Here is a 26,792-nt window from a genome sequence, read left to right on the forward strand (position 1 = left end):
CTTCTAACGTCCTTGCATGGGGAATAATTTCTGCATGCCTTGCTTCTCTGCTAAAGGCCTGCAGACGCAGTGTCTTCTCTGCTAAAAGTTCACAGTCACAGTGTCTTTCAGCTCACAGTTACAATAGAAATTGAATTAACTTCTTTGGAACCACAGGGGCTGAAGGGCACCGCAGGTGAGGTTGGTCAGGGCTCTTGAGGATGGTGGGTGTCCCCAGGCCCTGATGTACAGTGTAGTTTGTCCTCAAGGGAGAGGGAGTGATGTTTGTTCCCCATTTCCAGTTGGGCTGGTGTCAGGCACATGTTGCCACTGCAACAGATGCACTGCCTTCAGGGCTGAGGCTGCCTTGCAGAAGGTGCAGGTCTGGGATAAGATGCAGCAATATCTGACACAGACTGTATTCTCAGAAGCCAGGAGATGCTGACTGCACAGGAGAGCAAGAGCTGTTGGTGGAGTAGCTCTCTCAAGCTCAACATGACCCAAGGCCTGTGACGTGCACTGCAATTCTCTTTCCTTGATGCGTTATGAAGGCTCTTCTTCCCCTCAAAGCGAGGTTTTCCCATCATTGAAAAAGAAGCAGAGATAAAAAGAAGGATTGCTAGCACGATGCCAAGACCCATCCTTCCATGTACCTGCATCATGAACTCCCATGTACAGGTACATGTGCTGAGTGACAAGGAATGTGAGGGATCTATTACTCCATCTACCATGAAAAACAAATGTTTTCCATTGGAAATATACCCACACAGACACTTCTACTCTATAGTCACAACGGAAGGGATTTAGGAGCTATGTATAAATGGCTTTATACATACTTTTCTGCTGCCTTACTGGGCTTTATGAGCACCTCCTCCCAGTGCTCTTTGTCCCTTATGAGCACCCCTTATCAACCAGCACACATAACTCCTTACTGCTTACAAACAGTACTGCCTCCTCAAGTGGGTCCACCCTTCCCAGTTTCTGCTGCTTCTCCACTCATATAGATCAGGAAATGCAATAATCTGCAGACTCAGTAATTCACTGGCCATTCATGTGACATGCTGCAACGAGAAGGAAACGCCCTGCTGCACACCAGAGAGAGGCTTGCAAGCTGCCAAGTTTCATTTTCACAGCTGAGTTATTAAAAAAAAAAACAACCCTAGTTTTGTTTTCTGTCTCATGACTGTTTTGACAAACACACCCATAGCATGCCAACAGATGTAGCAAAGACTGTTGTGCCAGTGACACAGGTCAGAGTCCCTTCTGAGTCAAAAAGCAGCGAGTTCCACTTTCTCTATCAGTATTAAAGTGGGTTGGTCCTTGGTTTCTCTGCGCTGCACTGAAACATCCCTAAATAACAATGATGGGGAGTTTGGATGTGTCAGAGACATTTTGGGGTGCATGTGTATGGGGGAAAGGGCAGGTCAGGCCTTGTCCTGGCGAGGTAGTACACTGCCCTGTACACTGCCCCTGCCTCAGGGCCTTTATCCTAGCCTGGTGGTGTCTGCCAATCCCTGGCACACCTGGGGCAATGCCCCACACCCACCTCTGCAGACCCTAACACAGCTCCCAAGTGGCTAAATGACCAAAAGTCCTCCGTGGGGGAATGGACCAGGAAGGCCAAAGTGTATTTAAGGCTGAACATGGTTTGACCCTATCTCCTCTTGGAACTTTTACCTGAACACTGCTGGTGTTAGCATTCAGAAACACACAATCACGGAATGATTATATGCAGGCGCTTTTACTGAAGAGTTCTGGGTGTCAGGGGCACAGAACCAAATCTGACTCTGACATGAGTTCGGGATGAACATGTTTTTGTACCCTTATTGTTATATAACTACACATTAATTATTAAAATTATATTGTTCTCTTGTATACTTCAATCTCATCCAAGCATGGATTCTTGTAATCTCCATAAAACCCCCCAAACATTGTTTCACATGATTCCTATTATGATTAAACAATAATCATATCCCATTACCAAACAATCATCCCATTTAACAATAATATAATTTATGATGGTCATTAAATAATTATACAGGTGCAGTTTTGCATGATCCAGCAAAGCCCAACATTTTCCCAGGGCCTACCAGGCCCAACCTGTCTTTCCAACTCCCCTGAATATCCCATGATTTTAGAAGCATTTTATCCTTATACTGTCACTGGAACCCAGTAATGGGTAGCTGTATGTGCCCTCTTCTAACTCTTTTCTGTCTTTCTCTCTTTTTCATTCTTCTAACTTCCTCTTCTTGGAATTTTTGAGTAACTTAAAAGTAAATGGATCTAGAGTTTGCTAAGTTGAATGGACCAAGTTAATGCTTAGGGAAGTGTTTCATGTTGATTGAATGTTGCTCTAAACATTTTGCTAAAGTTCTCTGATTTTCTCAAGATGCTGATAAAGTATTTTTTTGTTGTTTTGACCTTTTGAGCATATCTTGTCAGTATTTTTCTCAGTCCCTTAACTCAAGAGTACACGAACAACCATAAACCCTTCTAAAAGTCTCTTCAAGCAAGTTTTTTGAGGGCCTTACAGGAGGTCACATGAAATTCCAGATATATTAGTATCCATCAGCCACTCATTCCTCTCAACCTTTATATCATGTTGATTCACTCAGGCACTTTTGCCTGAATATGAACTCCAAAATCCCACCCATGTACTTTGATATTTTCAAGTGACTCAGGAAACAAGATTACACTGTATTTCCCCACCTCGTGTGGATGCAGCTACAAAACAATTGTGGCTGTATTTTGACTGCTTTCTTTAAAAGCGGCTTTGCCTATTATTTTGATGCACTCCACTAGGAGCCAAGTGATATAAAACCATACATGCCAAGGTTAGTATTACTTTGTTTCTCTAGTCCCTAAATGCGTAGCAGGATAATTTATGTGAAAACTCAATGCAGAAGATGGATGCTTAGTGGAAGTCCATTTTTTTTTGAGAATGGGATGGGTTGACACCAGGTACCCATCAAAGCCACTCTATCAGTCCTGAGCAGGAATGGAGGAGAGGGATAAAGTGGGAAAAAACCCTCATAGGTCAAGACAAAGGCAGTTTAATAAAGCAAAAACAAAGGCTTTATTTACAGAAGCAAATGAAAACAAAATATTTGTTTTCCATATTCAAGCAGGCCACAGCCAGACACTTCCTGGGAAGTAGGGTTTTTACATGCATAGTGGTTGCTCTGCCTCCAATACAGACAATTCTTGGCACGCCTCTATCACTGAAAAGATCCAAATGTGTTCTGTGCCCCTGCAGCCTGATGGCACCAGAGCACACTGTACACCATGGATTTTTACTTCGGTGGGTCTGATGTGCCAGGCAATTGAATCTACGCAGTCCAGTAAGCCTGGCTATCCCTATTCTCCTCCTGGTCACAAAGGAAAAAATGAAGTGTGCCATGCAGCACATGCCTGGGGCTCCCTTTCCCTCCGACCAGGGCAGGAGAAGACTAATTTCTTGCAGCATGTCCAACTGCCAAGGTGCTGAACCATAAGGATGGAGATGTACAGAGATGGTCTTCAAAGTTTTGGAAGAGACTTGACTCCAAAAATGGAGGTGTTGATATCTGGGCAATATATTACTGCCAAACTGTTAGAATATGAAGCTGGAGCACTTCCTGCACATGGCCTGTGTGCACAGGACATCCTTTGGATCTTTGGAGACCGAATAATTGTTTAGATCAGTGTAGATGACTTTCATCACCACTAATTCTCTCCTTTGTCTGTGGTAGGTACACATTCCTCTGGCAAGTTCACAAGATCTTCCTTGAATCTTTGGAGTCTTTGGAGATGGTTCCTCTCAAGTGTGGGAGCAGGAATCAGCCTCTTGCTCAGACCTTTCCTCTTCTTCTTCCTCCTTTACTAATTGACAATACAGATCCATTGTTTTCTTAATCCACTGTTACTTTCTCAGAACTGGGAGAATTACTGTAGCTGTTGTTGGGGTTCCTGTCTCAACCACATTCCTCTGAGAGTTTTGAACTGTGGCTCCATAGGCACAGGCCAGGACCCAGAACAGTACTAGAAGCTGCTGGTTTTCCTTAGAATAGGCAGGGCACCTTTCTATCAGTTTGTGGCATGTCAGTTTGCCAGGGTAACCTGTCTCTTCAGGTGTGAGTTTCCAGGATTTTAGATTATAACTGCCCCAGGAACCTGCCCAAATCCTTCCACATGCCCTGCCACCCCAGGACCAGCTGTCCCTGGGCACATTTCAGTATCACCTCATCTGAAAATTGTCTTCTCCTTGATCAGGATGAGACTGGATTCCACAAACCCTATAATATGTTAACAGTGTTAATAAGTAGTATTAAACAGCTCATGTAACGATGAACAAGCATCTCTGAGGACTGCATAATAAAACTATGTGCATTATTCCCAGGTATGGAGAGGGATATATATTTCCTCGTGCTCACCATAAGATACTTCCTCCAGGACAGCAAGGCAAGAAATGCCGGGGCAAAGGACAGAGCCACTGCTTTTATACAAAACTCTTGTTGTCTCGTGCCCCATGCTGAGTATCAAAAGGACTGTAGTGGGTTCACCTTGTCTGGAAATCAAGAGGCCATCAAGCTGCTGTCACTCCCCTCCGCAGCAGGATGGAGAGAGAAGGAACTAAGATGGAAAAAACTCTCATGGGTCAACATAAAGGCAGTTTAATAAAACAGAAGCTTAAGCAGTGGTAAGAAACTCCAAAAGATTGTTCTCTACCTCCCATCAGCAAGCAACATCCGGCCATGACCTGGGCTCCTGCAGGGCTTCAGCATGTCCAGTGGTTGCTCTGGAAGGCAAACGTAAATAATGAATGGCTCACCTTCCTACTCCTTTCTATTAGCTTTTATATTTGAATAGGCATCACATGTTCTGGCATATCCTTTTGGCCAGCTGTCCCGGCTGTGTCCTCTCCCAAGATCTTGCCCACCGCCGGCCTACTGGTGAAGGAGCAATGTAATGTTGGTTTTAGCTCCCAAAGCAAAGCACAGCACGGTGGGGGCTGCTGGCGGTGAGATTAACTCCATCCCAGCCAGCCCGGATACAGAGGAAGATGTGCAAGGGGTAATAGTCAATGCCAGAGAAAAACTTGATTAGAAACGTGGTTAACAGAGGAGTGAATTACTGAACGATCTCCTGTGAAGTATTCATCTTGGACCCATTGATCCACTTTTTATGGTGTGAAAAGACCACGGGAAACGATAAATCAGCGAACAGTTGCATCGCAGGAGGAGAAGGCTTCACTCCCCAGGTGATCATTGCACAGTGGAAGTCCCACGGAGCCACAGCTTCCTCGGAGCGGGGCTGCCGTGAGAAGCCAGAGGGACAGCGCGGCGCCTCAGGACGCGGGGGGGCTCTGGCGCGCACCGACACCGGTTTTCCAATTATCCTGGAGGCACCGCTAAGTCATTTTAAGAAATGGCACTCTATCCGCTTCCCGCTGCGGAGGGAGCCCAGAGCCATCCCAGAGCCACTTCTCGAACGTTCCAGCGGGGAAATGGACACCGGCTACCGCGCACCGCCGCCACACTCCGGGCAGTCGGTCGGGACGGGAGGGGACGGGGGGGACACATCCCCCACGGGCGGGGCTGTCTCGTTTCGATTCCCGGAGCGCCTTGGATTTGTTTCGATTCCCCCACTCCCACTCGCACGGTGACGCGGGCGGCGGGGGCGGGACGCGGGGCGGAGAGTTTAAGGGCGACAAGCGGAGCGCCCCGGTGGCGGCGGGGGAAAAGGGGCAGCCAGGTAGGTAGGTACGTGGATGCGCTTCCTCCGTCACCCCTTGTACCCACCCCTCACCCTCCCCGGTGAGGGCAGCCGGCCCCTCGGTGCGGGATGCCGGGTGCGGCGGGCTGAGCTGCCCGCGCCCCCCGCGCTGCTCCCTGGATGCTTGGTGCGGCGCGGGGGCAGCCGCGGCCTCTTCGGGGTGGCTTCCCATTCCCATCTCGGTGGAGCTGTTGGGAGCTTCCTGCGTGTTGGAGCAGTTCCGGAGAGGGGACGTGCTGCCCCGGCGAGGAGCGTGGGTGCGGGATTTGACGTGTGGGCAGCGGAGGTGGCTGTGCTGGTTGGGAAGCCTGCCAGGGAATGTGTGGGGTGGTTGAAGGAAAAGGAGAAGAGTGCGTTCTTGCTCCGGCCGGGCATCGGGGAGTGTGTGTGCTGGCCTGGTGTGGTTTGCGCGGAGGAGCTGGGGGAGATGGGATGCCGTGTCCGTGCTTGAGAAGAGGAGGGAGAACTGCTTTAGCATAGCCCGGAGCGAAGCATTGTTTTCAGTGGTTTTGGATCCTTTCCCTGAAAAGCAAAACTCTTGTACAAGGTCGCGGAGTGGTCACTTAACAAAACAGACTTTTTCAACTGGAAAGGAGTTTGAGCACAGTGTGCACTGCAGAAGAATAAATGCAGAAGAATCTCTCACCAGCTTTTGGGGTTTTTTTTAGCGTTTTACAGAGAATTAACTTCAGATTCATTGCGAATGGGAAGACGCTTTGCTTTCTCATGAAAACATGCCAGAAGGAGTATTTCCTATCAGTGTTTTTTTACCAACATGCAATTAAGCTTGTCAGGCATTGCATGTGAACTGCGCAAGCTTGAAAACCTTGATGTTAGGGCAGTCTTGGTGTTTTGGTCTTAGGGCGGTTTTCGTTTGTTTTTTCCTCATTCCAGAGTGAATCTATACAAAGGAAATATGCAGGCTGTTTGTTGCCGTTTCTCTTACCCGGTTGTACAATCATAAGAAATGCTGAGTTGGAAGAAAGTTATCAGGATCATTGAGTCCAAGTCCCGGCCCCACATAGCACACCCCCCAAATAATCACACCATGTGCCTGAGAGCGTTGTCCAAATGCTTCTTAACTCAGACAGACTTGGTGCTGTGACCACTTCCCTGGGGAGCCTCTTTCTGATATCCAGTGTAAACCTACTCTGACTCAGCTTCAGTCATTTTCGTCAAGTCCTGTTGCTGGTCACGAGAGTGAAGAGGGCAGTGCTGCCCCTCCTCTTTCCCTCGTGGGGAAGTCGCAGAGAGCAAAGAGATCTCTCCTCCGTCTCCTTCAGGCTGAATAAACCGAGAGACCTCTGCTGCTCCCCATAGAGGTTCCTCTTCAGACCCTTCACCATTCTTGTGGTCTCCTTTGGATGCTCTCTGACAGCTTAATGTATTTTTTAATTTGTGGTGTCCAAAACTGCACGTAGTATTCAAGGTGAGGCCACACCAGTGCAAAGAAGAGCAGGACAATGATGACAGGAACATTGCCAGGCTGAGCAAACAACTGCGGCAGTGTAAACAACCCCCTCTTGGACTGAGTTACGTCTTGTATGGCTGAGCTAGATTAGGGATTTCAAGACTGTTGTTGTTTCAGAGAGAAACTGAAAGATTAGCTTTTCCTGCTGTTGTGAGGTTTTGGTGGTTTTTGTGTTGACACTGTGCAAACAGACTATTGAACATGGTTTTGCATAATTTTTTTGTATATAAAATGGGTAATGCAAGTCTTTCCTTAATTTACTGGAAATTGTAGGTATTTGTATGTATAAACAGATGTGTTTCTTGAAAAAGCAACTCCAGACATGGCTCAACCTTATGTTTCCTAGGTATGACTTGTTACTGGTGGGTTACAAAGAGGGAAGAATCATTTGAAGCTGAAGGCAAAGAAGCCTGTTTTATTTCCGTTAACAAAACAGGATGTGCTGTGGAGCACGGCCAGACCTGTTGCTGCTGCACGCTGTGAAACTGTCTTCAGGGAAGGCTAGTCAAATGTGCTTGGCCTGAGTTCAGCTTGCAAGGAGAGCAGGAAGGATGTTCTGAGGTGTCATCTGGTTTTGGCTGGGATAGAGTTAATCTTCTTCCTAGTAGCTGGTACTGTGCTGTGCTTTGGATTTAGGATGAGAATAATGTTGACAAAACAGTGATGTTTTTGCTGTTGCTAAGCAGTGCTTCTCCGAAGTCAAGTGTTTTTCAGCTTGTCCCACCAGTGGGGAGGCTGGGTGAGGGCACAGAAAGCTAGGAGGGGATGCAGTTGGGACAGCTGACTGGAACTGTCCAAAGGGATATTCCAGACCATGGAATGTCACATCGCTTTGTCAGGTTTCTGTTGCCTTGTCCATGGGTGGGAAACTCTTGTTTCCCAGGGTCTGAAGTAGGTACAGAGCTGGTGTGTGCACCCATCTCTTTTTGTGAGAGTTGTCTCGTTCCTGGTGCCGTGCTTCTGATGTTCATTTCCTTGCTATGTCACTTCCTTAGTACTTGTCACTTGCCTAGTACATTTCGTGTGTGAAAGTGAACCACAAATCTCTGCTCTAAAGATTAGTAACATTTTAGTGTCCACTTCTTGAGGTTTTGCATGGATTTCTGCTTGTCAGCAGGGCTGGCCCAACTTCTGGCTGGGTTTGGGTCCCATTTCTGTAGTCCTGTTTGGTGGTCATGAAGAAGAAGTTTGGTGGTTCATGAAGAAGAACTGAGCTGCCAGGCTGTTTCAGCTGTGACTTTGGTTGGAGACATCAGGTGGCTGGGTTTTGTTGTTAATAATTCCTTTCTGACAGTTTCCACAAACAAAAAGCAACATACAGGGGTAATCTGAAAAAAAGAGGACCCTGGGAGGTCATTCAGGCCAGCTCTGCCCAGAACAGGGCCCTAGCCCAGAGTCTTGTTGTGTGTATTCTGCTTATACCCCTTGTTTTATTCAGACCTTGCACAAATCTTCCCTGTCTGCTTTGTATGTGGTGTTTGAGGTGTTAACAGGCCTTTGAGACATCTGTGCTAGTTGCATCTGGGCTGTATTTGCCAAATGTTGATAAGGATGTTTATCTTGTTTCTGACAATGTCTGTGCCCTGCAATCATCAGTCAGAGCACATTTCCAAGGAAAAGCTTGGTATAAAATGAAGAGCTGCTGGGATGTTCTGTCTCACTCTGTGCTCTCTCACCCCAGCCATTTAACATCTTTTGAAAGCACATCAGAGCTTAGAAGTCTCACAGCTGACTTCCAAAATACAGAAATAGTGCTTGCCTGCTAGACCCAGGTCAGGTGAGAATTCCTTCTCAGTAGTGAGAGATCCTTTGTGCTGTCAAGGTGTGCTGAATCAGTGTGGTGCTGCATAGGTGAAGCTACAGAAGAGTAGCCTGAATTGCCCTAGTAGTGCTTCTGCCTGATCACTTAGGAAGGAAGAGTATCTAGAGAACCAAAATTCTGCAAGTGGTGTTGAGGGTTGCTTGTGTCCAGTGATGGAGGTTGTGTACAGGGGTCCAGTTCAGACTGAAACAACCTGATAAAATGTTCTCTCTATTCACTTACCTGGGAAATGGTTTTGTCTTTTTAGAGGCACACAGCTCCAGAGATGCATGCTGTCTTTATCTGTGGAGTTCTGTGATGTGTAGGATGCTGACTGGCTGTGGAGCCCAGAAGCAGTAAAGAAAACTTCACTTGGTCCAATTTGTGCTGAGTTCAGGACAACCTTCTGATAAAAAGCTATTGCTATGCTGCTCTGCTTGCCCTAATCTAATCCAAATCTGCTCTAGAATCTCATTCATTATTTTCCAAGTGGTGTTGGGTTTTACTGGGAGCTAAAGGTCTTTGGAACTTCCAAGGTCTGGTACAAATCTAGCAAGGTGACCCCTTACAGAATTTTATTTTTTTCCTTGTTTTATAGGACTGAGTGAGACTCTATCTATAGAAAAGGTTATCTCTGTCCATCTCTCTGAATATGTCCCTGATTATAGGGATGTCTGATGATTAGCTGTGTAAATTACAGGCTGTTCATTTGAGTTGACCAGTTTCTCCAACATGAGCTGACATGTTTTACAAGTGCTGAATATGAGATCTTCATGTTCATCATCATCTTCTTCAATATCTCTCTTCATGAGAGATATTGTCTGAACATTCAGTTAAAATATTGTTCAGGTAGTCACAAATGCCACCATGACCTATTTCAGACTAAACAGATCCATGAGGATGTCCATGTCTAAATCTCAGCTTCTTTCCTTTCTTCATCATGAGATTTCCAAATATGTCTGCTTGTAGCCTGGTCACTTATAAGCTCTTCATTTTTGTCTGTGCTGTTTCTTCAGGCTGTCCTCTGAAAGTACAGATGATTTCCAGATTTTTCATTTGACTTTTCAACATGCAGCGGAAAATGAGAGAAGTAAATTTTCCCTTGCTTTTCACTGTCAAGGTTAGGCTTTTACACATGGAAAGGAGACTGTTCTGTAAATATGTCTTTGGTGGCTGTTGTTGTCAGGAGAACAGGTAAAACTGGCTAGCAGGCAGAGCACTGCCATAGTTACAGCCACTTACAGCCTCCTTGGCCTGTGTTTTTCCTTCTTTTACTGGGTCTGCCCTGACATTCAGCTGTCTATATCAGGTCACAAGGAAGGTGTCATTTGGAAGACCTGAATGCAGTGTCCTGTTGCTGGGTGACTGCAGGGCTGCCTGCATACATCCAGTGGTGCCAGTGGTGGGCATGCAGCTGCAGGGGTCCCTCTGGTGTAGCAGAAGAGGTGACATGACAGTCCTCTCTTGGCATCATGCTCTTGGATGCTTTTGTTGAAGGAGAGCTAATGGAGCCCTGAGGTTTCCTGTTGAGAAAACATGAATTATTTGAATGCTGATGAAATGTATTTAGTTGTAACTCAGCCACAGTGTAGATGCATTCATTGTTGGGCTTTTTCTTTTCCAACCAAGTTTGTAATGTCTGCTGCTTGGGTTAACAAGGAGGAAGGAATGATTTGTCTGCTTAATAGGACTGAGAAAAGCACAGTCTTTAGAAGTCAAATTTCCTGGAAATAGGAGGAGTCTTATTTGTCACCATTCTTTTAATTCAGATGCAGAACTCCTAACATTGCTGTATTTCATTTGTTCCTTGCACTATGGAGATCTACTGTGCTTGGAGAATAAAAACATTATCCTACCACTGAGTAATGCCATAGGGATGGATCCTTAGGGCTTAACTTTCACAATCAAAAATAATTAAGAGCATGGCTGTGAAGGCCTTCTATTTTTTTTCCCGTGAATTAAACAGTATCATGCAGTTTCTCTTTTTAAAATGGGTAAAGCAGATGCAGACAGAAAAACCGAAGGGTTGGGTTTGCTCTCAGATTTCTAAAGTTTTTAGCACTGCCAGCTTCAGATGTTCAGAAAGCACAAGCTGGCCTCTTGGGACCCAGAGCTGGCATAAGGAACACAACATTTTTCAATAGTGACAAATAGCTTTTCTGGCCAGCCTCCATTTGTGTTTTCAAAATTATCTTCTGAAGCAAGAGAAATCAAAACTTAGCATTGTAACCACTCTAAAGCTCCCTGCTTCTGAAAGCAGTCTGACTGACTGAAGCAGTTCAGTGGGACACTGACCAGCACAGTGACACAAGAGTTGATGACACCTGAAGTAAATGGGAATTTTGACCACTGGCAGCAGTAGCGTTTGGAGTGGATTGTCTCTGACTTGACTGTATAATGTTTTGGTTTAATTCTGTGAGTAAAAATTAATGTGCTTCATTTAGTTGTCACATTCATGCTGGTGGTCTCAGGAGTCATAAAAAAAGTAAACAGAGTAGATAATGTCTGTTTGATTTTTTTGTTTGTTTTGTTTCTGTTTTATTTCTGTGAATGATAAGGTCTTAGCAGTGCACTGAGAAGGGTCTCCCAGACCTTAGGGTGTCCCCACACCTTTATGTGTTTCATAGACTCCATAGCTTAGGAGAAATCCCTGCTTCATGAGGGCAACATGTGTCTGGGTGCAAGGGAGTTAATTTTCTTCATAGTAGCTGGTATGGGGCTTTAAATTTGTGAGCAAAATAATGCTGATAGCACAGTAATGTTTTAGCTATTGCTGAGCAATGTTTGCACAGTGTTGAGGCTTTCTCTGTTCCTCACTTGGCCTCCCAGTGGATAGGTTTGGGGTGCACAGGAGGTTGGGAGGGGGCACAGCTGGGCAGATGACCCAAACTGAGTGAAGGGATGCCATGTGGCATCATGCTCAGCAATGGTAATGGAGAGGAGGGGACTTAAGGGGATTAGCCTTCCCTGTCTTGGGAACATGGGCATTATTCCGTGTCAGGGGGGTGGTTAATGATTGCTTTTCCATCACTTCCGTTATCTTTCTCTCTTCCAGGTCTCTCTTGGTTACTAAGCAATTTTTATTTTGACCCATAATTTTTTTGGTTTTACTTCTTCCTTTTCTCTTTCCCCATCCCACTGGGGGTGGGAGCATGCAAGCACTTAGATGCCCACTGGGGTTAACCCATAGCACTCACCCCCAAAAAATCTTTCTGTAGTTATATCCAGATACAGCTGTGTCTTTCACCTGTGCCAGTTCAGGCAGAGTAATAGACAACAGTTTTGTTTAATGATCCTCACGCTTGATAGACTTTACATAATAGGCCCTCAGTTAGTCCATTGGTTTTGAGTTAAAATTGTTTGTGCTGCAGGAAGATGTTGGGCAATAGGAAGACATGCTGTGCTAGCCTGCACAGCAGTTCTTTTGGATCATTAACTTAGATGTCAGGTCTGCATGCCCAGTGTATCTCTCTGGTCTGCAAACTTGGGTATAGTTGCTAAAGCCTGCAGCAGACAACCCAGTTATTTATATGATCTACAGTTTGAAGTTTTGGCTGGGAAACTCCAGTTCTGGAAAAGGATGAGAACTTGTGTTCTGGTGAAAATTCCTGCTCTCTGGAAAGGGGAGGGCATGCTGCCTTCTGATCTAAAACAGAGAGTTCAGTTCCAAAATTTATCGGCACAGGACACGTTGGAAAGTCCTTTTAAAATGCTCATTGCTGCTTCTGCTGTACTGTGGAAAAAAATCTTTTAAATATCTTGCAAATACCTTTTATTTGTACTTGTACTTGTAGTATGTTCCAAAGGAAAGTAAGACAAAAATATAATTCTGGGGAAAAGCATTACACTGAGTAGAAGCATAGCTTTCTTTAAAAGAAGAAAAAAATTGAAATTAAACTATTAATTTGGAAAACCAGCAGTTCATGTGTATTCCTACTTGAAAAAACTCCTGTGTAGCTGACTTATTTTGGTATTATTCTTGAGAAAATAATTTGTCAAACTTCCTGATGATAAAGAATTGAAATCGGAAAGAATTATACGAAAGATGAGGTAGAACCATATTTTAGTATTTTTTCCTTTGTTCTGTTTTTTCATCTTAATAATGCTCATACCATGCAGTGTAAAATAAGTTCTGAATATCTTATGAGTACGCTTGATTTGCTGTCTGTAGAAGTAGTATTTTTAAAGTATATACTGTGTATATGTTGCTCAATAAAGTGATGATTTAATTTGCTTGGGATAAATGTAAAAATTACCCCTCTAGCATGACTGGTTGTCGTGCCTCCCCCAAGTAGCTGGGACTTCTTTCTCTTGAGTTTAGTTTTTATCCAGGATTTCATCTGTTCTTGGTGCTTCCCTGGAATTAGCAAGCTGATGGTTCAATTACAGACATCATCACGGAGTGTTTATTTGTTTAGTTAAGGTGTAACTTCTGACAGGTCATTTCCCAGTCAGTCTGAAGCAGTGCAGATCTGAGCTTTATGGTTTCACCTGGTTTTTCTGCTGTTGCCTTCTCAGAGTTGTGGGCTGCTGCTCTCCCATCTGCTTAGTGCGCTTGTGAGCCTGAAAAGTGCTTTTTGTGCTTGGATAAATGCAGGGGCACAGTGCCATCTGTAGTGTGCTTCATCATACCTCTATGCCCACAAGACAGCACTGATTCCTGGTGTTTCAGCCTCATCCTGAGGAGTACTGCAGAGAAAATACACCAGTAGTTTTTCTTGCTTTGTCTGTAAATTCATATACTTAAAAATATCTAGTTTGCTCTGTAGCCAAGAGATCTTGCACACATTTCAGTCCTGCTTTCAGCTGGGATAATTTTCTACTCAGTAGCTGGTACAGTGCTGTGTGTTGGATTTAGTACGAGGATAATGTTGATAGCCCCCTGATGTTTTAGTAGTTGCTGAGCTGTGTTTGCCCTAAGTCAAGGACTTCTCAGCTTCTGATGCTTCCCTGTCAGCTGCAGGGGAGCACGGAAAACTGGGAGGGCACACAGCCAGGACAGCTGACCTGAACTGGCCAAATGGATGTTCTCTACCATAGAATGTCATGTGTATAAATTAAGAGGGAAAATGGGCCAGATGCTGCTCCCCAGGAACTGGCTGGACATTGGTCAGGGAGTGGTGAGCAATTGCATTGCATTTGCTGTGCATTAATTGTTTTGTATATTCTACATATATTGTTAGTAGTATCAAGTATTAGTATTTTTTCCTTCTTTTTTTGTGATGTTAAGCTGTCTTTATGTCAGCACACAAATTTTACTGTTTTTTCCCTATTTCTCTCCCCCATCCGCTCAGGGAGTGGGGGAGTGAGCTGAGGTTTGTATGGTGTTTAGCTGCCTGCCAGACTAAACCTTGACATTCTGTTGGCAGGTAGCAAAGGTTGCAGATTTTATGGGTTTTGTTGCAGGCCTGTTAATAATAAGTAAATCTCTGCATTCCTATTTGGTGAATTAATCTTACTTAATTGCACTGAGATTTGTGAGATTCATACAGGTTTTTACAGGTAATGGAAACAGCTTTTAATAATAAAATCAATCTGTGAGGAAGGATTCTACACAGCAGTTTAGCATTGGATATTTCTCTTGTCTGTTTCTTGTGTGCTGTTTCTCATACGTATAGCTGCTTTTCTTCTTGCATTTGTTTCTTTCATCTAGTTGCTTGACCATGTGATTAGCTTTCTTTAATGACACAGATTTTAGAATTTTAATGATCAAATAGTTTTTCAGTAAGTTACAATTGATGCTAGTTTCAACCTTTGTTTTCTCTGGCCCCTTCCTGTATTCATTTTAATAACTGTCTTAAGTCAGATTCAAGGTCCTCAAGCACTATTACCATACTATGTTGCAATATTTTCTTGCAGTAATTGTTTCTATCAGTTCTATATGAATTGGATTGTTGAGTATCTAAACAGAGGACCTAGATAAAAAACTCATAAATAAAAAGCAAGCAAATGACTTTTGTGTTTAATTAATTAAAATGTATAGCTTCATGTATTTTTTAAGCATATAAATACTGTGTTTTCTCAGATATTTCCTCCTGCATTGAGTATGTGCTCACGCACTGAAGTAATTTGGAATCCTAATTTAAAAGATATAGTTTAAGACCCGAGGATAAAAATTGAAACAAAAATACATACCAGTGGTAGATCTGGTTAGCTGAAGTTTATTAAAAAGTAGATGAAAAGTTGAGGAGGCATCAACAGCAAAAATGAGGCTGTCACAAGAGCTCTATTTTACTAGTCCAACTGCAGGAAACAAAGAAGATGTGCTCTTTTGTCCTCCTTTTCAAATATACAAAAACTAAGATGAAAATTTAAGTCAATTTTAGGGAAAGAAATGTCTCATAAGTCAGTGCTTTTGTTTGATTAATTTTTTTTTCTTCCTTTTTTTGCTTTCCTTAGCATGGATCCCATGACATATGCACAGTTGAAGAGGCAAGCTGGGAACCAGGATTTTAAAAATGGAAATTATTCATTGGCCATCAAAAACTATGATGAAGCTCTACAAACACTTGGTTATTTAATGCAATGGGTCCCGTAAGTATTCTTGAATTATGAGATGTAACCCATAAGACAAGCCTGAAATATGTAAATATGTACAGTTGCACAGTGAATTCAAAACTGTTTTTTGACCTAACACTTGATTTTCTTGTACCTTTTTTCACTCTCTTTAGTGTACCAGTTTTATAGTTCTTCTCTTCCTTACATTTATGTGAGCGATTAATTAGTGACTTAAATCTGAATATTTTTACATAAATAGCAATTATAAATTAAAGCTCAAATGCTGTGATTTTGCCATATGCTGGGCTGTTGTTACATGAATCATCTGATTATCTGTAAAATGATTCATGCAGGTTACTTTGTTCTTGTTATTGGGTCATTCTCGGTATTCTGCGACTTGTTAAAAATAGTTTTTCAGCAGAAGATTCCTTTGGGTATTACTTTCCAGATGCACTTTTAAGTGCTTTTCATCAGTTAATATAAGTTGGTAATGTTATTAATGATTAAATAGTTGAGTATTATGTTAACTATTAAATATTCATTACTCCTGTATATTAACACTGCTGTTAACCTAATTTAACACCGGCCACTCATTTATTTTAAATGTGGATTTTTCTCTTGACTTCACCAAGTGGTGATACACTAAAATACATTGAGGTTGTTTTTTTGGTGACCAAAATGTGTTTAGTACTCTTTCCATCCCACAGCTTCGATTCATGGGTCTGTTTTCCCCTATTCCTGGCTGCTGGCTTTCACTGAGCCATATATAGGTGTATTGAGGTGGTCTGAACTCTTGCTAAATCCTCATACTTCATTATTCCAATGGCTTGGCTTTCTGCTTCAGAAGACACCAGTTTATCACTTAGGTATCATTAGGATGTCTCTAAGACACTTTTTAGCCAATATTCATTCAAATTATCTTTATTATCTACAACTACATTTTTTACCTCTTATTTTGTCAGGTGGGTGATACGTGTCAGTTTTTAAATTTATTCATATTACTAACTATAAAGTCTGATCCTTTTTCAAGTGAATAAAGAGTCATTCCAAAACCATATCTTTAGGTGTTCCCAGGACATAGCTGTGCTGTTGTGCAACAAATCAACTGCCTTGTACTGCCTGGGCAAATGGAAGGATTCAGTGGTTTTAGCCCGCCAAAGCTTGAACTGGGATCCGAAGTATGTTAAGGTATTCAGATGCTTAAGCTGGCAGTTTTTGCATGCCTTCCTTGCTTTTTTATTTTATTTTATTTTTTATTTAATAATGGTCTCATGATCTTCTTTTTATTGTATTTTTACTTTGGGGCGTGATGAGTAAATATAGCGTAATATTCCAGAATCAGTGTTTGATTCTACACATAAGCATCAGAGTCACAGCTGTAATAGTATTTTTATGAAATGTAGCAGCTCCCTTTTGCACCAGGAGATGCTGGTTCTCTCTGTACCAATGCTTTCAAGAAATGTAACTGCCAATATTCCAAACAAGGGTTACACGTTAATGAGTCTCCAGTTCCTGGGAGTGGTACTTGGTGACCGAGGTCATATTGTATTTCCAGGGGACAGAACAATACATTACACTTGGCTTGTGATTAAGTACACATTGATTAAGTACACCTTGACTCAAGTAGCTAGGAATAAGTAGGAGCTGTACAGTATTTATGATACAGAGTCTACTCTTTGATTGGCTTTTATGGGCAATAAACAGTCTTCTGATCTAACCACTAAAGACTCCTGGAGCCTTTAGTAGAACATTTTTTATTTAGATATGGTGAAATTGCATCCAAATACCCATTTAACATGTGCTGTGTTGCAACATGCCAGTTATCTGATTTCAACAAATTAACTCCACTAGGACTCTGAACTCAGTACAATCTAATTCAGGGTGAATATAAACACGTTCAGGTGCTATTGGCTGAAGAATATATTGATTGTGGGAAAGAAATACTGCAAAATGCAGTGATGCAGAAACATAAATATATATTCTGAACCTTGTGACACAAAAAAACCTCAGTATTGTCCAGAGGAGGTTAACATACAGCTGCTGAAAGTAGGTCTTTCATCCTGTAGTTATTTTCCAAGCTTTGAATTTCAGGATTGCACTTTTAGTATCTGTGATAATATCAGGAACATATTGTGCATTTCAAGGAATTAGAATAAAATAGTTTATTTCACTTTTTTTTTTTGTTTGGATCTATGTATAAGAAGCTGTGGAAATAGTACTATATGTCATTTTTATAACATAATGTGAGAATTAAAAAAAAGAGCAGCAACTTTTTTTTTTGGTAGTAAATATCTCAGAATATTTTCTCATTGTCTTTTTTTCTCCTTTTTTTTTCAGGCTTATTATAGAGCTGGCCACTCATTCATCATGTTATCAAAGTCTAATGAGGCAGTTTCTATGTTCCACAGAGGTCTGGCTCTATTGAATTCTTCTTCAGATCAAACTCAAATTGCTGAGTTTATAGCAGGAATCTTTATAAGTGTCAATGGTAAGCTCAAATTAAGACCTTAATTTTTCTATGAGCCTTTCAGTTGTGATGACGACGCTTAGTAGCACGTGCTTTGTGAGATCATTCCTTTGATCCTTCAGTGTGTCAAGCCTGTTTGAGGATTATGAACATACTGAGGGTGTGGTGAACTTGGTCCAGTTTGCATACAGCAGACACCAGCAATCTCAAAACAATGCAGGGGAGTGAGTTGTCTCACAGGAACATGTCAATTATGGAATAGTTTGAAAAGGTCAAAATTTACAGTCAGGAGGACAAGATTGGAGATTTGGAGCTCCAGATCCCAGACGCTTTAAGTGGGTTTCGTCCAGACCACCCTGCTTTTTTTTAGCCAGGTAGATTTGAAAATAATCAGAAGATTGGCAGTTTAAACTTTGTTACAATTTCAGTGTGGAGGACTTTCCCACAGCTACTAATGGATATCAATGAAAAGAGGAAATGTGGCCTTCCTGTGGCATTGTATGGGTGTTTTTCAGCAATGTCCATCGTCTGTCTCCCTGCCCTCTCTCCTCAGTCTCTCCTCCTGTACTTGCTTTCTAGGCTTTGTCTGATGGCCCTACAGGCATGTCAGGAGATTTCAGGTTGTGCCTCTGCTGCCTTTTCCTGAGCCTGTAGCCCTACACTAAGGTCCTTGATTCCTGGTTGCAGAGTCAGTAGCTGATTGACCCATAAGTGGAAGAATTGCCATGAGGTTCACATGCCTTGGGGCTTTGAGGTGTTTCTTGAGAGCAGGGATTAATTTTTTCCCCCTTGTTTAATGAAGTCTGGCCACTGATAAGCAGGTTGCTGAATCAGTTGGGTGACCAGCATTTCTTAAACCCTCACTGGGCAATCCCCTGGGTATTACCCAGTGCTAAAATGATCTCTGTGCAATGAAGTAATTTAGTTGGACACTCCGACCTTTGAAGTGCTGCGTATAACAAATATTCTTCTCTATTGCTTATTCTTGCAGATGAACAAATCTTGCCACAAGCTTTCTACCCTGCATATGATTATATCTTCAGTGCACATTTCAATGCACTGATTTGGCAAGCAGTGATAGAAAGGCTGGCCCAGAAAGGGAAGTGGCGGGTAAGTGTGTCACCGTGTCACCTCCTGCTGCGCATTGGGCACTCATGTCTTACCACTTCAGCATAAGTTTGTGTTACCTTTAAAAGCCAAAACTGTGAATATGTATTGCTGTCTGGTTCAAATGTCTTGATTTTTAATACTTGGAAGAATGCTTTTAGTGATAAATAATTTCTGAAACTCATTTCTGAAAGGGATATGATGGACTTGAAATCCTGCTTGTCTCTTGCTGCTATCTGTTGTCTCTTATAGTACCACCTAGAGTCACTATTCAATTCAATAATATTCAAATTAGAGGGGAAAAAATACAAATTTATTTGTGGTCCTTTTACTTTTCCTTCTGTATGACAAGCTGGATTTTTGAAACTGTCTGTGAAAGACCCACAATAAAGGAGCATCTCAGTGGAAGTATACATGGTTGTTGAGCAAAACCAGGTAGTTTAGAGAAATCAGAAGGTGGATCATCTGAAATTATTTTAGTCCTCTGTTAGCTGTGGAAAAAATTGATCATTGTCACAGTTACACCTGTATTGTTGGTGAGGTGCTGGCAGTAGGGCCAGCAGGGCACATGTGAGGAGTGGCTGGAGCTGTGTCACTTCCAGGTGGCTCCAATGGCCCTATTTTAGGGCATGGCTCAGCCAATGTGGTGGTGCCTTAGAGAAAGTGTGTTTTAAAAAGGGCCAAGCCTTGCCTGGGAGAGTTAGGGGGAAAGAGTGAGAGAAATAGCCCTGCAAGACCCGGGAGTAGAGAAGGAGGAGGTGCTCCAGGCCAGAGCAAGGGGCTCCTTTACAGCCTGTCACAGGCAAAATGGAAGCTTCAGTTGAAGTTCAGGGATCAGGGAACCCCTCCTGTTCAGTCATAAGGTTCAGAAAGGACCCACTTGCTTTCTGAACTCCTCAGAGGGGTGCCTAGATACTGTCGGATCCAGTCCTACTCCCAGACTTGGTGAATGGTTAATGTTTAAAGGATGTGTAATAATTTATGTGTAATTGAGCCTTTACATGACTTTGTTCCACAGGATTAAGGCTGGCAAACCAAATATATACATACAAATAAAATTAATAACTTATTTAAATTTATGATAATGATCAGACTAAAATACTTTAATCAGAATTATTTACTACATGGTGCAGATAGTTATAACAGTTAGTAAATATTATATAATAATATATACACTATATAATAGTGTACTATTTATTGAAGCAATAGTAAAACATTGGTATTAAAGATAGCAAAATTGTTATTAAATAGAGATTGATGTTACTTACCCATGCCAGTGGCCATGAGCAAACCACTTTTGCTCAGCCTCCAGGAGTAGTCTTGAGGGGAATTTCCACTCAGGGGAGGAATCTCTGCACACATACAGGAAGGGATATGTTAGAAGATGCTTTTAAAAAGTGTGACTGTGCTTTTGTCATATAAAGGGACTGTCAGTCATGTATTTCTAGGCTGGCAGTGTCAGCTTAGCAGCTTTAGATCAGTTATCAGTAGTATCACCTGTTGGTTCCTTTATCAGGAACTGTGCTGTGTCGTCACCGGTACCAGTTTCTGTCAGGAAACACTGTTTTTCACACCCTCAGAATGTGTAACTCTGGGATTGATGAATCAGGCTGGTCTCAGCATTCTTCAAGACCATAAGCAGTGTAACCTTCCCTTCCCTATCCAACACTGATAACTTTTACAAATGAGGTAAAGTTCAAACTGTTTTACCGCCACTTTACCACCACTCTGCTTAGGCAGAGTAGCTTGTGGAGAGACCATGAAGGAGGAGGCTTCTGACAGTAACCACAGCCCATGGGGGACTCACACTGGAGCTATGGACTCACTGGAGCCCCAGATGCCCCATCCAAGCCCTGCTCTGGGCAGGGACATCTTTCATTAGATCAGATTGCTGAAAGGCTAGCCAAACCTGACCTTCAACACTCTTAAGGATGGGGCATTCAGAGATTCACTGGGCAGTCTGTTCCAGTACCTCACCACCTATATCATAAAAAAGTTTTTCCTTATGTCCAATGAGAACAAACTTTCTTTCAGGTTGAAACTGTTGCCTCTTGTCCTGTCACAAACGCCTTGTTAAAAACTTTTTTTAAAGCCCCCTTTTTTATATTGACATTATTGCAGTAAGTTTTCCCTGAAACCTTCTCCAGGTTGAATAGCCCCAGCTTCCTCAGCCTTTTATCACAGGAGAGTTGCTCCATCCCCATCTGATTGAGGGGTGGAGAGTTGCTCCATTTTGTGGTCCTCTTCTGGACTCATTCCAACAGGTCTATGTCTTTTCTGTACTGGGGACCCCAGGGCTGGATGTAACATTCCAGGTTGGTCTCAGCAGAGCAGAGAGGTAGAGTCACTTCCCTTGACTTGCTGACCATGCTACTTTTCATGCAGCTCAGGATCTTGTTTGTTTTCTGGGCTGCAAGTGCATTTTGCTGGCTTTTATCCTATTTTTCATCCACCGTTATCCCACAGGCCCTTCTTCCTCAGTCTGTATTGATACTGGGGATTGCCTTGACCCAGGTGAAGGACCTTGCGCTTGGCCTTGTTGAACTTCCTGGGCTTCCCATGGGCCTGCTCCTCAAGCCTGTTGGAGTCCCTCTGGATGTCAGCCCTTCCCTTGAGCATTATCAACTGCATCACTCAGCTTGGTGCCATCTGCAAACTCGCTGAGTGATTGAAGGCACCTCACAGTCCCACTGGCGATGTCATTAATGAAGACCGTGAATGTACTGGTCCCTCTACAGGCACTGGAGGGACACCACTCACTACTGGTTTCCACTTGGACACTAATCCATTGACTACAGCTCTTTAGATGCAGCCATTCTGCCAATTCCTTATCCATCTAGTAGTCCATTCATTAAACTGATATCACCTCAGTTTAGAGCTAAGACTCTTGTGGGGCAGTGTATTGAAGGCCTTACAGAAGTCCAGGTGGATGGCATCCATAGTCCTTCCTTGTCTTCTGGTGAAGCTAGGTGGGTTTTCAAGGAGCAAGGCAAAGTTTTTTAGAGAAACTGAGAAAATAGAAGAAAGCAGAAGAAGATACAGTATTCATTTCTTGCTTTCTGCTTGGGATGTTGGTGTTAGCTGGACAGTCTTGTCCCCATTGTAAAGGTCCATTCCTAAAGCAAAGGGTTATTTCCAAGTAGCGGAAGTATTCCAAGTATTGGAGAATCTTTTAGGGCCTAACTTTTTTAACATGCTTTTATTTCTGAGGAAACTTTCATCACTTGTAACTTCCTACTCTCCACTGTATATTACATTAATTCAGTTGAAAATTAGAAACTGAGATTCAGTTGTGATAGTACAAAAAGATCTGAAGTATTGTTAGTCTGTGCTGGCTTTCTGACAAGATCTGTTGAGGCAGTAAAAAACAAAGTTTTAAGTGTGCTTATAAGAGCATTAATGGTTGGGGTTTTTTTTTCAGTCTTGTCTGTTGTTGTTGTCTGAGAAGCAAGAATTGCCCCGTGATCTCAGAGTTAACCAGGTATCTCTGAAGAATCTCTTTGAGGTAAGTTCATGTTTTTTGTTTTTTCCTTGTATCTATTTATTTTCTTCCTAATAACTTTAGAGAGAGATTTTCCATCTTGAACTAAGAAAAATAAAATTAAGAATAATACATGGATGTTATATGATTATACTTTACCATCTATTTGTTTGAAAATTTAACTTCTGGTAATGTAATATTTCTGAATGAAATTTAATATTTCCAAGGTATATTAATATTACAAAGGTGTAGCTGGAGGCTGTGAGCCAGGAGCTGCTGGGAGTTCAACAGCTCTGCAGCTCAGGAGCAGCCAGTTTCCATAGCAGTGACATACCAGCTTGCTAAAGGTATCCACAGTGTTTGTGAGAAATTGAGAAATTCCGCTGGGCTTTACCATGGACGCCTAGAATGATTTGGGTTGGAAGGGATGTTAAAGATCGTCTAGTTCCACTCCCCTGTCATGGGCAGGGACACCTTCCACTAGACCAGGTTGCTCAATGCCCCATCCAACCTGGCTTTGAACACTGCCAGGAATGGGCACCCATAGCTTCGCTAGGCAACCTGTTCCAGTGCCTTACCACCCTCACAGTAAAGAATTTCTGTATTTCTTACAGTTTCTTTCCTGACAGGAACTTTAGAAGACATTAGGTGTAGTAGCTGTACTATCTCTTCTTGCTATTAACTGTCTGGCAAGGTTTGGTGATGTATGAATGCGAGACTCACAAGCTGAAAGCAAAATGAATCTGTTTATTGCATAGTTTATCTGTTTATTGCATATTATACACTTAGTGTGAGAATCTTTGTTCAGTCCTTTGCATGCAACCCGGCTGCAGGCCTGTAATAAATCTGTCAGCCTGACAGTTTGTTGGTTTCCTCAAGGTTTGCAAGCTTTGAAGAAACAGGATGCCTTTCCTGTTCTCAGATAGTGTGTACTTCCTCTCATGCTTCCCAGGAATTTTCTCAGTATCAGGCTTTGCTGTTTCTCACAAAGGTTTATGTCACTGCAGGCCCCCGACTGGGTAATAATTAGCATTGACTCCATGATTCTCAGAAGGCTGATGAGTCACTTTATTACTCTGTACTTATTAAGAAACCCATCACCCTTACAGACAGTCACGATACAGGTGGACTCAACTGGTCCTTCCATCTAAACACATCACCATTGGCCAATTAAGGAACCACCCTTTGGTAAACAAATCTCCATAACACATTCCACGTGTTCACAACAACAGGTGCAGCAAGTGAAGATAAGAATTGTTTATCATTCTTTTCTCTGGTCTTCTCACAGCCTTTCCCAGGACAATGCCTGGGAAAGTTGTGCCTGTTGCTCTCTGTGGCCAGAGAGCTCTTAAGTTGTGTTGGTGGAATACATTAGAATTTGCCATTTGGATGTTACAAGGATGTTACTTTGTGGTACTTTGGTCATAATAATTTAAAATTGGTGCTTTTACCTTAATTGTATTTCAGTTAGGTGCCTGGCAGAGTAAGCAGGAGTAATTCTGAGGGTAATGCAAGGGAAATAAATTCACATCTCACAGGCTTGTTTTTAGAGATAGTGGAGGAATTAGTGAATGGATATATGCAAGCATGTCTTGGTTGGGTATCATTAGGCAGGTGTGCTGTGCCAGTGCTAGCACAGTAACTCCACACTGGCAGTGAAGCCTGGAAACACAGTAGAAGACTTATGCAGGGTGTCTTAACAAAGTGTCTTCCAGCAAAGCAAAATGCCTCATTGAGTCAGGAAAAATGGGTAGGCTTTGCAAATAGTACAGCCCTTTTTTTGTTGAATTGGCCCAACCAATCTTACCTGTTTTCTTGGGTTTGTTGTACACATGGAAGGCTGAAAGAATCAAGATGAAAAATCCCAAAGTACCAATCCTCCTTTGCAAAAATTAGAAAATGTGGCTTTCTGACAACTCAAACTTCCCCTGCTTCTCCTACATTCTCCCTATAATCTGTTGTATTTTGGTTTGATAACTGTGCTCAAAGAGTATTTCTTGCCAGTCAAAATTTGGCATGAAGTATTAGAAAAAAAATTTATTTGTAAATGTTGGAAGCATGTGTGAAGGCTGCTATTTAAAAAGATGACTGGCACAAATGGAGAAGTTTTGTCTGAACACTGTTTCCGACCACCTCCTCATGTCCTGATCCTTCTGGCATATTGTCTCAATTCCCATCTTAGCTTCTGCTGCACACCTCCAGAGTATCCTATATTGCTATACCCCTTGTAGACTGTGCTTCATGTTCATTAAGTCCTTGCTAGAACATACTTTTTAAGTTCAGCTGGTTTCTGCTCAGGCTGTGTAGTTTCAAGGTTGGAAGAGACCTTCACAATCAACACAGCAGCACTATTATCATCCCTAAACTCCAATTGCCACATCCAGGTGTCTCTTGAACACTCCCTGAGTTGGTGACTCCACCACCTCCCTGGGCAACTTGCTTCAGTACCTAACTACTCTTTCGGTCGAATTTTTTTCCCCAATATCAGATCTGAGCCTCTGCTGACCCAGCTTAAGGCCATTTCTCCTCCTACTTTCACCTGGAAGGTGGTGAAAGAGACCAACCCCCAGCTGGCTACAGCCTCCTTTCTGGAAGCTGTAGAGAACAGTGAGGTCTCTCCTTAGCCTCCTATTCTCCAGGCTAAACAATCCCGGTTCCTTCAGCTTCTCCTGATCAGTCCTGTGCTCCAGAACCTTTCACCAGCTCCATTGCCTTTTTCTGGACACACTCCAGCACCACAATGTTTTTCCTGTAGTGAGTGGCTCAGAACAGAAAACAGGACTTGTGGTGTGGCCTCACCAGTGCCAAGTGCAGAGGGACCCTGGTCCTGAAGGCCATATTATTCCTATCATCAGTTCGTTGGGACTGAGGCCACCAGAGGAGGCCACCAAGATGATTATGAGAATGGAGCACCTCTCCTGTGAGGAAAGGCTGAGAGAATTGCAATTGTTCGGCCTGGTAAAGAGAAGGCTTTGTGGTGACCTAATTGTGGTCTTACAGTACCTGAAGGGAGCCCACAAGAAAGATGCGGAGAGACTTTTTACAAGGCCACGTGGTGGCAGGATGAGGGGGAATGGATTCAGACTGAAAGACAGTAGGTTTAGATTAGATATCAAGAAGAAATTCTTTACTTAGAGGGTGCTGAAGCACTGGAACAGGCTGCCCAGGGAGGTTCTGAATGCCCCATCCCTGGAGGTGTTTGAGGTTAAATGGAGTTCTGAGCAGCCTGGTGTAGTGAAATGTGTTCAACCCCCTGCAGCAGAGGGTTGAAACTAGATGGTATTTAAGGTCCCTTCCAAGCTAAGCCATTCTGTGTAAACCTATGAAATAAATAATTCAATTTTAAGTGGCTATGGCTTGGTTGTTGTTGTGTTACTGATTCTCGTCATGAAAATATAGAAATTATTGAAAAATAAATGCTTTTTGTGTATGTAAAAATAATGTGTTGTAATTGTTCTCTTTGCTGCCAGACTTCTGAGTTGTATGGTCACGGTGAGAAGCTGCAGGAAGTAGCAGAGTTAGTCAAGTGGCTGATTTCCATTGGGGCCAAGGCTGAGTCCATCGGGCTGTATCCGCTGCATGCTGTTATCAGGCTGTGTATCAAAGCAAGTGAGTGACATCTGCAGCTAAAATAAAACAATGCTGGCTTTTATCAGAGGACTGACAGCTGGACCTTTTTTAAATTAAAAAAAATTAAAACCCAGCAGCTCAGGTCAGGTCATCTAGGTATAACCTTGCACATGCCAATAAAGCACTCTTTTAGAAATATTGTAAACACTCTCCTTGATCACCCATGCCTGATAGTGGTGGAAACCTAATATAATTATTTTCTATGTTTTGAAACAAAAGTGTGATTGATATGGGTCTTTTGTAACCCGAATACATCAGCTTTAAAAAAGGTCCAGTGTTTCTTTCCCCCATCTCAGTGTGGAGCAGCAGTTTCTTTGTGTGTAGTAGAGTCATGAGTCAACCTTAGATTTGCATCTTGCCACTCCAAAGGGGAAAAACTCCAGTTTCTTTAAGTGTTTTTTTTTTATTATTTCAGCAAAGAACCATCTCTTCAGGTGGTTGCTGACTTGGAGGCCAGAGCTGAAGGATAGGATCAACCAGAAGGACAGAGATGGACAGACCCTGCTGCATATTGTGGCTTCTTCCAGTGAATATTCACAGAAACGCAGTAAATACTTTTTCTTGTCCGTGTGTGTATTGTTTTGTTTTCACATGGAAAAATCTA

At 42.7% G+C, this 26,792-nt stretch overlaps 1 protein-coding gene across 3 annotated transcripts in view; it reads left to right on the forward strand.

Annotated features, from left to right (window-relative positions):
* Positions 1 to 5,657: 5,657 nt before the first annotated feature.
* TRANK1 (tetratricopeptide repeat and ankyrin repeat containing 1) overlaps positions 5,658 to 26,792 on the forward strand; it is a 51,392-nt gene continuing 30,257 nt past the window's right edge. Inside the window, exons 1-8 of one of the 3 annotated variants that reach the window (XM_030971634.1) lie at positions 5,658 to 5,716; positions 15,405 to 15,539; positions 16,568 to 16,691; positions 17,841 to 17,991; positions 18,962 to 19,080; positions 22,499 to 22,582; positions 26,029 to 26,167; positions 26,604 to 26,735. In XM_030971634.1, the coding sequence (XP_030827494.1) occupies positions 15,406 to 15,539; positions 16,568 to 16,691; positions 17,841 to 17,991; positions 18,962 to 19,080; positions 22,499 to 22,582; positions 26,029 to 26,167; positions 26,604 to 26,735 (883 nt within the window). In that variant the 5' untranslated portion in view covers positions 5,658 to 5,716; position 15,405. Of the gene's footprint in view, positions 5,721 to 15,404; positions 15,540 to 16,567; positions 16,692 to 17,840; positions 17,992 to 18,961; positions 19,081 to 22,498; positions 22,583 to 26,028; positions 26,168 to 26,603; positions 26,736 to 26,792 lie in introns of all 3 variants that reach the window. The other 2 variants (XM_030971632.1, XM_030971633.1) reach the window with 2 other exon arrangements.

Source organism: Camarhynchus parvulus, chromosome 2 (genome assembly GCF_901933205.1).
Source record: "Camarhynchus parvulus chromosome 2, STF_HiC, whole genome shotgun sequence".
NCBI lineage: Eukaryota > Metazoa > Chordata > Aves > Passeriformes > Thraupidae > Camarhynchus > Camarhynchus parvulus.